Raw genomic sequence first — 14,144 nt, forward strand, 5'->3', positions numbered from 1 at the left:
TGGAGTAATATTATTTTATTCACTTGCTAATATATATTGCACAAACCCAAATAATTGACCTAGCTTTATCAATCGGTTTCCTCAACCATATACTATAATACGCAAAGTCAACCACTATTCTAACCCTTAAAACAAATAATTATAAATCTATTCCCTTTATATATATATATAACAGAAAAGGATTAGTATTATCCTCGTAATTAATCCAACAATCTACTTCCGCTTGTCTCCGTTTTATAATTCATCATCAAGTAAAGTAATCAATCGTTCACACCTCCACACGATTCTTAAAACGATCAATTAAACACGAAACATTCGCACTGCTCTTGACATTCACCTCCCGGAATTACCCTACATTTCTCCGCCACCTCTGTTCGGCGAACCGCCTGAGAACTCCATTAAGAGCGATATCGACGGCATCGTCCATCCCCTCTGCGGCCGCGTAGACCAACCTCGGTATCATGTCCACCACTCGCTCCCTCATCCTTCTCAACCTATCGTCCCCTATCCCTTCCAGTACTCCTCTAACACTCACATTACCTGCCCGCATCTCCCTCCGGTCTATGAACACCGACCACTCCCCTTCTTCTCCAATCCCGGGTACATACCACTTATATTGGACGTACGCGCTTCGCTTCCAGAATAGAACCGGCACAGCCCCGGCTACTATGCAGTCGAACAACGAACGGCGCGTGAAGCTATCCCCTCTCGGCTGGAGGCAGAATGACGAATCCAGGAATAATCCCAACGTACCGACGCTGCTATTCCCGCACCGCCCGCCGCCACAATCCAGCGCTCTGCATGAGTTGTTAGCGGCGGCGCACTCGTTTAGGAGTATTCCCCTGAAGTCGTCCTTGAACCCGTGCCGGACCGCCCCTGCGAAGCTGAAGAGGGTCGATCGAGTCCGGTTCAGCACGAACTGTTGCCAGAACTGGACTTCTTCCTTGGAACGGGGGTGGAACCTTGTTGGATATGGAATCCCGACGTCCTTGTCGTCCCATGGGTTGCGCTCGATGACGAGGCGGGTCACGTTCTCCATCCCAGGCATGTAGAGGAAGCTGCTCCCCCAGTCCCCCTCACGTGATCGGCGGAAGTCCCACGTGATGCGGCCGAGGGTGATGAAGTGGTCCCACCCACCGTTGGATCGCTGGTATGCGGCCTGCTTCTCCAACCAGTGGAGGAGGAGGCCGAATTCCTTGTCAAGGTCAGTCGAGGTGGCGTTGGGGGACCACAGGTGGCGGCCGACCGCGAGGCCAGCGTAGAAGGGGATATAAAACGCCGCAGCGGCGTAGGGTTCGGGAGTGCGGCAGCGGTGGGAGAGAAGTCGGCTGTGGAATATGACCTCGGCAGCGAATTGGTCGGTGGAGAACCAGGAGGGGAGGAGCGAGGCGGGGACAACGCCTGCGACGTCGGCGGAATGGCCGAAGCCGGAGTTGGAGAGCGCGGGGCAGAAGGAAGACCAGGGGTTGAGGGCGTCGCAGGCGGCGAGGAGGTCGCGGTTGAACAACGGCGGGAGGTCGTAGACGTAGACCATGCCCAATTCGCAGGAGGAAACGGAGGACGACCGGGGGTAGAATTGGTAGAGACGACCGGAAGGGAAATAGAGAGTAGAAAGGAGGAGAATTAGCTGAAGGGAGACGATGAGTAACACTAAGGCCCCGCGATAAAGCGGAGAAAGGTGGAGGTGAAGATGGACGGCAAAGGTGGAAGAAGAAGAAGAATTTTTCGTATGCTTAAGGAGCATCGCTTCTGCCTCCTCATATCCCGGAGGATCCAACCGCGGAACCATCGGAAAGTTTGACGACGGTTGCAGAAGAGAAAGTACTGAGAAGTAAGGATAAGGAGACGAACTCTTAAGGAGCTAGCGATGATGACGATCGAGAGTTAAAGGAAGCGAATGATGGGGGTTTGAATTTATTGCGTTGCGACTAAGGGATCCGACACGTGTCAATCGTGGTTGTTCTAGTAGGTGAAAAGGGAGAGGAGCACCATCGCCTCGTCCTTTAAAAGTCTTCTGTAGACCCTTTCTACGTGTAACCAGCAATTATCTATCATTCTGCCAAGAAGAAAACGACCGATTACTATGGTGACTCGTGTAGTAAATAGAAAAAAAAGAAAAAAGAAGAAGAGAATACACCGTAACACGATTTTCTACTATCTTGAGATGTGGACGGTGCAGAATTCTTGCAACCAAAGTACAAAATAGGACTTGTGTCCCTTAATTTCACGTGCAACATCTTCCCGGTGACATTTTTAAGTTATGGACCACAAGTCCACAACCGACCTTCCAGGCTTAGACCGTTGCTATCGCTCGCAACGTTAGGCCGTTATATGAATGAGGAGGGGGGTAATGGAACTGTATCAGGAGGAAAGTACTTCTACTTACTACCTGTTAAGTTACAGGTTAATGCTTTAATTATAGTGGGGGTAGATCTTAACAAAGGAAATTCCTACGACTTTATATAAATAATTCGAAAACGAAAAATAGTCTCTTTTGTTATTTTTGGGTGAACTCGTTGAAATATGGAATTTAATAGATATAAGTCGCCCAGGTACTTAAGTTATTTGGGAAGTGTTGTACTTTTCTCTGTTACTGGCGACCACGTAGGAGTTAGTTATCAATACTCTCTCAAGGGATGTGCACAACTGCGACTAGCTAGTAGCATCTTAGGTTCACCAAACTTCCATTACAAGTAGGTGGGACTTGCTGCTAATATTTTTCTTGGTGTTATAGAATTACACAGTAGGTCTAGGGGTTGAGAAAATAATCAATTTCCTCCATAGTGCTAAAGCAACAATTGGCCCGTATTCCTAATCATGCCCATCATGTAAACGTGCTACTCCCACTTATCCCTCAACAAGCATGTCGCTAAAATTTAAATCCCTAATCATATTGCCGGAACTTTATTGTATCATCTCTAATCTCTAGTTTATTCTTAACCAGATCGTGTTCTACACAACATAGGTCTAAGGGTGCCAATGTCTATGGCATATTAATTTTTTTTTTCTCTCCAAATAACTGTAGAGGTTAAACCAAAGCACATTTGTTATTAATTAATGTGATTTAGAATGAGATATCGTTTACCTTGATGATGTATCAACCAACATAATTAGAAACCATTTAATTCACATATCTCATTTTTATCCTTTCTTATCTAGGCTTGGAGTTAGCTTCAGTGTACATACACAAGAGATTGCATATTTGTTGTTCTTACCTAGAGAACATCTTTACCTTTCTATGACATCTGTTGCTCTGCAAAGTGGCGATGTAGCTAGCCAAGTAAGGGCCGTTAAAACAATCAAGCAGGCTCGAGATTTGACACACTCGATCAAGCTAATATATAAGCCAAACCTAATTTATTAGTTTATGTTTAAAATTAATTTTAGACCAAGTTTGATTATAGGTGTGCTCGCCTAGGCTTGGCTAGGTCGATAGGGCTTGACATATTAATATATAAAATTTAGGAGTATTAGATTAGAATCTTAACGATCATACCTACTGTCTAATCAAATTTAATTCAAGCTTGATTTGATCAAGCATGACTCAATTCAATCAAAGCTTCCTTCAAGTTTGATCCAATTCAAGCTTGAATAAGCTAAAATTAGACTGGCTTGGAGTATGCTTGATTTTGCTTATCAAGCGACTAGTTTCCCTCTAGCTCGTCTCTGACTGAAAATAAATTGAAAAATCACCTCAAATTGAAACAAAAAGAACCAAGCTTGACTATATGACTTAAGAGGAGATACCCACGTTTAGGTGTGTACTCATGTCGAGCTCTTTCGAACTTGTCTTGAAATTAATCTCTAGCCTAAGCCAAAGGACGAACTTACTTTGAGCTCGAGTCAAGCTCAAGCCTATTTCAAGCTGCCTAATAAGTAAATTTAAGCTTATTTTAAATTAAGCATGAATGCTTGAATCCAATTTGAATGAAGCTTGTTTTTCTTATTAGGAAACTCTATAGGCGAGATATTTTTTCATTCCATTCCAAATATATGTATACAAGCCTGATATAGAAAGGAAAAGGAGAGTAGTATAAACAAGCCTGTTACTCGGTGAACAACAATAGCACAACAAGGAATTACATTGTATTAAGCTCAAAAGGTACCTAAAATATAGCAGAAACACTACCCAAGCCAATGACACCAACACCAAAAATTAAGCTTTCCGTAGTTCCTTCATGACCACTGTGGATCGGACAACCTTGAAGTACACCTACACAAAAATAGGGAGAAATAAGCAGGAATTAAAATAAGATGCTTCGCTATAGTCGAGGGGCAATCAACCACGGCTCCTAGCTCTCGGTTGAGTGGAGAGGTTTGATGGGGTACAAAAACAATAAAGAGGGCCTCAACTTGGAGCTCAGTAGCAACGGATTAAGAGGAGGATGAAGGAGGCACGAGCTTAGCTGTTGGTTAGCCAAAGCGAACGTGAGAGGAAGAGGATGAGCCTGGGGTTATACGACCAGACCACACCACAAAGACAGTGGCAACGACTCCGGTGGAGGCGGCGACGACAATATAGAACACAGAGGGGATGAGGAAGCGGGGTAGATTTGGAAAATTAGGGTGGGAGAAGAAGGCGAGGGCTATGGTAGCAAGGAAATAGTCACCATCGCTGGAGAAGGAAAGAAATTTGGAGAGAGAGAGGGAGGAGTAGGAGAGGAAAAAAGAGGAAGGGAGATAGGGGAACGGAGGAGAAATTCTCCTCTCTAATAGCCAAATTGCTAGAAGGGAGAGATCATTGGTGACGATGAGAAATTCTCATAGGGAGGGAGAAGAACAATTCAAACCCTAGCTTTCTCTACTAGGGCTGGCTGGCTCATTAAAGCTCGAGCTAAATCTTGAGTAGTCTAAGCTTTGTAAAATCAAATCAAATATATAATCAAATTGAATCTTCTAATATATATATATAATTATTTATTTCTTTACTATATATAAATTTTGATTCAATTAATTAAGCTCTGACTCATTTCAAGTAAGAATCAGGCTCGATCGAGTCTTAAGCCTCGATTATTTTGACAGCCCTATCGACACTTACAATGGCTGGGGAAGTTTGTCTTGTTGAAGGGGAAACGATAAAGAACAAATGGAAGCACAACAGCTCACTCTTTTAAACAAACTTCGTCCTACATGGCACATGGCTATCAAGATCCCTGACATCATTCCCTCTATGTCACTGATTTTGGCATAGTATTTATGGCTGAAAATAGAGTAGTGCTATCCATGAAAACATTTCATTAGATCTTTCTTATTTATTTATTTTACTGGCATTCATAGCTTGTTAAGTTGTTATTAAGAGACAATGGAGAGGATCGTTAAATAATTTGCATATAACACCCTATATTTGAATAAAATTACAGTTTATATCTTATATTTTTACTATTTATAAATTGAATCTTATAATTTAGCAAATATTTGTATAAAACATATTAGATTATATTTGAACTAACACTATTTAGACATATGAGAATATTTTATCACATATAATTATTTTTTTAAAAATGACCAAACTATTTTGTTATATTTTATTTGTACTTATGTAATTGACAAATTATATTTTAAAACATAACTTTTATTTATATAATGTCTAGATTTTATGTATGAGCATATGCATAAGTTATGATAAGCTATGAGATGTTTGATGAAGAATATTGAACTAGAAAAATAAGTTATGAGATGTTCAAACGCACCCTTGTAGCTATTTGTAGTGCGTTCACATATACAAAGAATATTTTTTGGCCACTCGAATGCACTTGGAGGCCATTCGAATGCGATCGCAGAACTTTGCAAAATATGGGATTTCTTGAGGCCTGATTTGAAGAGATATTGACCTTATCCCCAAGAGATATTTATTTTAGAGACTCTAAAAGGTATTTATCTTATAGATACTTATCTTATCTCTAAAAGATATTTACTTTATTTTTAAGAGATATCTATCTTATCTCTAAGAGATATATAAAAGGGTTTAATCTAATCATATGTGGAGGACCGTCAAGCATTAATTTGAAAATCATCTTTTAGAAAATAGTCTACAATTAATTGGCAAATCATTTTTTGGAGGCCATTAGAGATTAATTCTCAGCTTTAGATGGAATGTGTTGTATCGTTCTCAATTCAATGCATCTATATCAAGTCTGGAAGAACTACGCCTCGATGGTCACTAAGATGAAAGAATCAACCTCAAGGGTTACTGAGGTTTGGGAACCTATCACGAGAAGTAGTGTGTTACGAAATCTAGCAAACAAAATTGGTACGATTGAGTCGTGGGAATTGATGGTTGATATGTAAGCTTCTTATTAATTGATACAGATTTTAGTGATTGGTTTCGATCCGAGTTTAGATCCGTGTCTCCGTAATTTTTTTTTTACCCAGTTTGAAATTTTTCCACATAAAAAGTTTTATATTTGTGGTTGTCTTTTTCACACTTTATTTCTTTGCATATAATTATCAATAGCATATGATAGATCCTATCTCCTACGACGTTAATTACGTTTTCCCAATTAGTATTATAGCATACCTAAGTATTTATGTAAGTTATTTAGACTTTTCATACTTTCGTTCGTTCTTCATCTTTTTTCCTATTTCTTCTTCTTTCTTCATCTTTTTCCCTAGTTTTTCTTCTTCTTCTTTCTTCATCTTTTTCCCTAGTTTCTTCTTCTTCTTCTTCTTCTTCTTCTTATTCTCTTTTAGGGCTCAATGTGATTGCTTCTTCCAATCAAGAAAATGTAAGTTCTCCTCTAGCAACTCTCTTTTATCTCCTCCACACATTAGATATAGCTTGAGTTTAGTATTTTTGTTTAGATATTGTAATAATCCAAATAGTAAAAAAGAAAAAATAGCTGGGCACGACACGTTCGGCCACGTTGTTGCCAGCCTCGTGCCTAACATGCTTTGCATGATGTGACAGCGGTGGAGGTGTCACGCACCTCCATTGAGCCATTCTTTCTTAGCGTTGTGGCGACGCGTGGAGGTGGGACCAAGCCCACCGCACTCTGCTGCCGCCATGCAACCACCCTGACCTCTCTCTCTCTCTCTCTCTCTCTCCGAAACACCCCCGCCCGACATAGGCACGTGTACGCCCATGTGCCCACACAGCACGCGTGGCGCACGCGATAGGACGAGCGGGGCCCATCACGCACAGATACTCCTGTGCACATATAATCATGACATCATCAAATAAAACCTATTAATCTATCCATGATCACATAATTCATCACGAAATAAATCATACTAATAACTAAATAAATCTGTCAACATAAGAATATCCAAGTCCACAATAATATACACTATACCACTACATAATCTGGTAGGACCACACATGCCACAACAAACTATCAAGATACAACTAAAATAACTAATACAAGAGTACACTATGATTCGATCTGTATTATACAAATCATCGTCTAATACAAAAGAGTACAAATATTAAATATTGATACAACTTAATTTCTATATAAACTATCATCTATACCGTCTTGCATCTATAACTCACCTTATCTTTGCTCTAAAATATCTCATTAGGATATCTCAAGGCGGTATCACGTACTATAATATCTGTGGGGGTTAAAAAGAAAGAAATAAAGAGAGTCATGAGCAAAAGGCTTAGTAAATAGATCTTACCTCGAATCAGTGATGCCAAATAGAGAGTAAATCATGTACTGGATAATGTGAATCAGAAAGAGCATCATGTTATATGAATGTTCCTCAATAATACATAAATGAAAAATATATAACATGTCATGTCATAACTGATAAAATATATAATCCTCAATAATGTATAAATAAATCTCAATGTCATACCATTATCATAACTCTCTCTTAAATATAATACATATGATGCATGCCGATCATGATCATGCTATGATATCAAATGCAACCACTCATGACGCATATTGACTATCCGATAATCAAGTATAATAGATGATAATGAAATCATATGCATTTCTCAACATCATGATCATCACCGACATTTCGGTATAATATCATCATACTAGACCACTATGCACAGTCAACACCCGGTACCCGATCTCAACATCATGTCCGAAGGCTCGGAGCATACTTCGCCACCCGCAAGAGTATCTCAAATATAACCATACCCTGCCACCCGCTAGAGTATCAACATCCATCCAGACCGGGCACCCACATAGTTGATAGAAACCTCGTGAGGATAACTCGCCACATATGCCCTAACAAACGGTATGTGTCTGAATGTCTGCTGCGCACACAGACTAACGACCTCAGACGTAAGGCTAACAATGTAGTCTCCAACTACATCGTCAACACATGCATACTCATGCTAATCTATTATATGCATATTCATGCTAAAGATTAACTAGACATAACCTTACAACAATACAATCATCTCTCATCATCTCTATTTATCATCATCATACTCTTATTCAAGATCAGCCTAATTATATGCATGATAAAAATATGCTCGACTATAATCATCTCTAGATAAAGTCATATAATTATGCTGGAGGCCAAAATATGAATGTACATAATATATTACATAACCTAATTTGAGAAAGACGTCTATGGGATAAGACTACTCATTATCTTATCAAAAGACACAAACCACGTATCTCTCACGTCCGTCAGCCAATCGAGTGACACTTATCACTAGCAAGGTCCATGGGGTCTCAAATAAGGGGTTCGGAATTTGAAAATATTTAAGTAGCATGAAGTTAGCCGTTCATCTAATTAAAATCCGTTCATGTAATATATGATGATTTAGAAGGTTTTAAAATTTCTACTTATCTTTATAACTAGCTAGATTTGTAATTACAGATAAAAATAAAAAAATATATATAGATGAAAACCTAACTATAATTATATCTTGATTAATTAGAGATTACTTTATAAAATAATAAATAAATACATAAGCCTAGTATATTATTTGTTACAAAAATAACAATATATAATAAATTAATAGAATTACTTAAAATGTATATCATAAGAATATTAGAATATAAATCTAATAATTATAATTTACAAATCTATCTATTAATCTAATATACATATAAGTAAATAAATAAATAAATATAAGTATTACCTATATTTATGTGTAATAGTTTATAACCTAATTAATCATTAATTAATTATAATCAACAATAATCATATTGATGAATACATATTATTATTAAAATAAATAATGTCTAAATCTATTTGTATTAATTAAGACAAAAATACCTAAATAAATAAATAATAAAATTAAAAAGAATAAGGGATTACTAGTACTAGTGCTAGGCTTGGCCCAGCACTGGCATGCTACAGTGCTGTTGCAAAAAAACAAGAAGAGAAGAAGCCAGTGAAGAAGAAGAAGAAGAAAGGAAGAAGAAAGCTGCGGCAACAGCAACGACAACGGCAGTGGGCGCGTGGCGCCCCACCACGCAAGCTGCATGAGCAGCTTGTATAGGCACGAGGCCGGCCATAGTGTGGCCGACCATATCGTGCCCAAAATTTATTAATTAATTAATTAATTATTTTTAAGGTTGGGTTGTTACTCTCTCTCGCTCTCTCCCCTTTTAGTCCCACATCAACCACTGATCGCCGAGAAGAGTCATCGTTGGCTCTTCTACCCATTGGTGAGCCCCTTTCTCTCTCCTTCCATCTCTCTCTCTCTCTAGTTCTCTACCTCCCTCACAATTTCCTCTCGAGGCCATCGGAGGACTAAGCCATCAGCGAGAGGCTGACCGCTGAGTGGCCACTGATCGCCGAGAAGAGTCATCGTTGGCTCTTCTACCCATTGGTGAGCTCCTTTCTCTCTCCTTCCATCTCTCTCTCTCTCTCTAGTTCTCTACCTCCCTCACAATTTCCTCTCGAGGCCATCGGAGGACTAAGCCATCAGCGAGAGGCTGACCGCTGAGTGGCCACTAGCGGTTGTTCCCCTCTCCTCCGGCTTAGTCCCCGTTCCCTTTTTATTCTTCTTCTTCTTCTTCCTTCCTTCTTCTTCTTCTTCTTCTTCTTCTCTCCTTGGGCACTTGTAGTGTTGAGCTGCTGGGCTGAGCCTAGCACTATATATATATATATATATATTAAATTATTTATTACTATTTAAATTATGTTAAATTATGTTATTATTTATTTAATTATTGTAGTTAATCTAAAGTATTTAATTTGTATGAATTAAACTAATTATATCATGATTAGTAAATAAATCTAATTTTACTAGGATTAGCAAAATACATGCAATATAATTTACTATATTAATCCTAGCTAGGTATAGTAATTATTAGAGTTATGTACTTATATTCATATGTAATTACTTGCATTAATTTAATTCTTATTTTCTTAATTATCAAAGAGAATAATAGATAGATAATTATGTCTTAAATAAATTATTAGATAATATAATTATGGTTAATAAATAACAAAACAAATATAGGAATTAATAGTATATGATTATAATGAGAAATTGTCTTTTAGTCGGGTTAATTTTAGTTAGTGGAAAGATTGATATTATATGTTATAAATAATTTCAGATAACCCCCTTGTTCAAGACCATATGGACTTTTCTATCGAGGATTGATTATTGTTGTAGAAAACATGAATGAGTGGTTGCTTAGTAATTACAGTTGTGGTGAGTGGTATTATCTCCTGGACGCCTTTTTAAATTAGGATATATTATATAATTATGTACATGCATGTTTTGGCCTCCAGCATAATTATATGACCTTATCTAGAGATGATTTTAGTTGAACATATTTTATCATGCATTTGATTATATTGATCTCGAATATGAGTATACTGGTGATATATAGAGTTGATTGGAGATGACTATACTGTTCTGAGTTTATGTCGAGATGATCTCTAGTATGAGTTTGCATGTGATAACAAGGGCATGCATGTGTATTAGAGATCATTACATTGCATGTGACATAAACTGCATGAGTTTGCATGAGTTTGCATGTGATATATGGTTGGAGACTGCATTGCATTATTTTTCTCTTGGGTTCTTTACCACCTAAATTCCTGAGTTGCATGATCTGTTGTAGTTTTAGATATATGCATATGATCTATCATATATTCGAAAATTATAAAAATATATGTATATATGATGTGATGGCTGGAACGGTATCTAGTCTGGACTGGTACTAGACATACTCTTAGCATATGAAAGACTATGGTGATGGCTGATGGTTGTACTCTTAGCATATGACAGGGAACAACTATCATTGATATACCCTTAGCATATGGCAATGTATGATTATTACTAAGATTATTGTGAATTAGCCCAAAGTTAGTTGATCTAGTCGAGTCAGGTTGATCGGGTTAGTCTAGTTGAGTTGAGTCTAGGGTTGCTTGGAGAGCAACTAACCTAGCATGGGGTAGCCACTATAAAGATGGTGTGGTGAGCACACTAACACGGCAACGAGAATTACCCAAATTCCTTTTTCTCTCCTTCTCTCTCTCCCCCCTGCTCTCTCTCTCTATCCTTAGCTGGTGGCATCCCCGAGGCTACCAGCTGAGATCGCACTCCTAACCCATCCACTCATATGACCGACAGCACCTTACCGCTCCCAGCTCATCCTTCTTCAACCTCATGCCTCTATCCCTTCTCCTTTAAGACCTCCAAATCTTTCCCTTCCAATGTCGACCACCATTAAGCTATACCACTCCAATAAAGACCACGACCCCACCCAGTTCATCGAGCCGAAATCGACATCTTCGCCTATCCGACTCGGCGACGCGGACCATCCCCATCTCCGGCTACATCAGTGGTATTAGAGTAGTCCCATCCTCAGCCATGAGCACCACACGAGCGACGATGAGTAGGAGGGTAGCCGCGGAGCTAGCACCCGACGAGGAGCTCCCCACCGCCACTAGCGCTGTGGGTCCAACGGAGGTTGAGGCCTTCTCGTGTGCTTCAAGCATGCCGCCAGTGGGAGGTGCTCCACCACCGGATTCCATGGCGACCTTCTTCTGCAAAAGGTTGCTCGACCTGCAAGAAAGGTCCCAAGAGGAGATGAAGGGCTGAGGGTGGATTTAAGGGTTTGGTGCTCGACGGCAAGTCGTAAGACCCATGCCAACTGCCAAAGCCACTGATAACCCCAATAACAACCATTTGAGAACACCGACACTGCTTCCTCCTTGTCTGCCATACTCGAGAGCCCAGCAGTAGGCTCCACATGGGCTAAAAGGAGAGTCGAGCTGAGGAGTCGGCCGACCACCAGACTTGCAGGCCAGGCCGTTTAGCCCGGAGGGGTTCTCACCAATGTTGGCCGTTACATGGCTAGCCACCGGCTATGGATAGCCAGTACTTCCCCGACCTCCATACCCCCTGTTGTATGGGCAATCCCCCACGGTGAAGGAAGGCCTTGGGCCAACCTGTGGCCTTCCTTAGATATAGGGTGATCGAGCCAGAGGCTCTTTCCCCACAATCGGTATTTCCTTGGGCAGTAGTGTAACAACCCAACTATTAAAAAAATAAATAAATTGATTAATTAAAAAATTCATGAGCACGACATGGCCGACCTCGTGCCCATGCGGCCCACCATTGCTGTCGCAGCTAACTAATTGCGGTCAGCTAGTACGGCGGGCCTCGTCGCCATAGCCGCGACCTCTCTCTCTTTCTCTCTCTCTCTCTCTTTTCTCCCCTCTCTCTTTCAGTCTCTCTCACTCTCCTCTCTCTCTCTCTCTTATCGCCGTTGCCCTATCGGCCTGTCACCACCGCTGCCACCTTCATCCAGCGTCGGTGAGCTTTCCTTCTCCTCCTCCTCCTCCTCTCTCTTACTCTTTCTCTCTCTCTCGCTTTCTTCTTCTTTATCTCTCAGGTTTGCTGGAACTAAGCCGTCGGTGAGTAGCTGGCTGTTGGCTGGCGAGCAGTGACCGAGGCCCACCTCACCGGCCCGGCTCTCCTCCCTCCCCTCCTATCTCTCTCTCTCCTCTTCTTCATTCTCTTCCTTTCTTCTTCTCTTTTCTCGGTTCCTCCTCCTTCTCTTGCTGCAATAGTGCTGGGCCAAGTCCATGTAAATTTGTTAGGTAATTTTTTTTTATTTAGATAATTAATTATTTTGATAATTTATACTCACTAATATAATTTTACTAAGTATTTTTAGTATAAATTTATTAATTATAATTATCAATATTGCCTATAAATTTATTTATGGTTTAGTTATTATTTATTAGATTAATACATGTAGTCTTATTGATAATAATCTTATATTTATATTTATATTTCATATAACTATTTTTAGTATCTACTACTTTGTATAAAATGGAATACTAAGCTTGCATATTATTTTTGTATAATAGGATAATGACTATTTTGCATATAATTTATGATTAATTAAATAAGAGTAGGTATTACAAAATAATTATTAGCAATATATTTTTATAATTATATTTTTATTAAAATCATATATATATATATAGTCGTTGTTAGCTATTGACAGAAAGGAGATAAATTATTATGTACTTATTATTTATTCTATAATTAGCAAGCTAGGATTTTTAGTAAATAAATATAAATTATGGTAGTAGAATATTAATATTATCAAAATTAAATTTATCCTATGAATCTAATTAATTTTAAACCTAATAAAATATCATATTTCACTCGAATAGATTATAGTCGGATAAACGACTAACTTTATGTTACCTAAATATTTTCAGATCCCGAAACCCTTATGTAAGACCTCGTGGACCCTATTAGTGATGAGTTGGCCTTCGTTGACCAAACTGTGAGTAGTCTTATCCCCTAGACGCCTTTCTCCAATTAGAATGTATTATATAATTATGTATATGCATGTTTTGACATTCAATATGATTATATGATCTTATCTAGAGATGATTTCAATCGAGCATATTTTATCATACATTTTGTTAGGTTTTTAATTGTTGGCAATTATGTACAAAATATTCTAAGTGTATTTTTATATGTATATGAGCTTTATACAAGTCTAGAATATCTCTAGTTTGAAGAATTGCAAGATTATTGGAGAAAAGCTGTTGAGTTCACACCGCGTTCACAAACGCGTTCGAATGCGGGTACTTGCGACAGACCGAGAGCTGCGTTCACAAACGTGTTCAAACGCAATATGAAGAATTCAAGTTGTCGTGTTCGAATGCACTCGGGCCCGTTCGAACACACCCGGGCCGCGTTCGAACGCACCAACGAAGTTTGAAAATATTGGATTCTC

General features: G+C 39.2%; 1 protein-coding gene across 1 annotated transcript; it reads right to left on the bottom strand.

The window, feature by feature from the left end:
- Positions 1–186: 186 nt before the first annotated feature.
- Positions 187–1,880, bottom strand: LOC140783659 (xyloglucan galactosyltransferase XLT2-like). The gene has a single exon (XM_073130608.1). The coding sequence runs from the start codon at positions 1,787–1,789 to the stop codon at positions 347–349; it is 1,443 nt and encodes a 480-aa protein (XP_072986709.1). The 5' UTR covers positions 1,790–1,880; the 3' UTR covers positions 187–346.
- Between the last annotated feature and the right edge of the window lie 12,264 nt (positions 1,881–14,144).

The sequence above is a fragment of the Typha latifolia genome, chromosome 3, assembly GCF_019914945.1.
Source record: "Typha latifolia isolate L0001 chromosome 3, TyphaL0001v2, whole genome shotgun sequence".
NCBI lineage: Eukaryota > Viridiplantae > Streptophyta > Magnoliopsida > Poales > Typhaceae > Typha > Typha latifolia.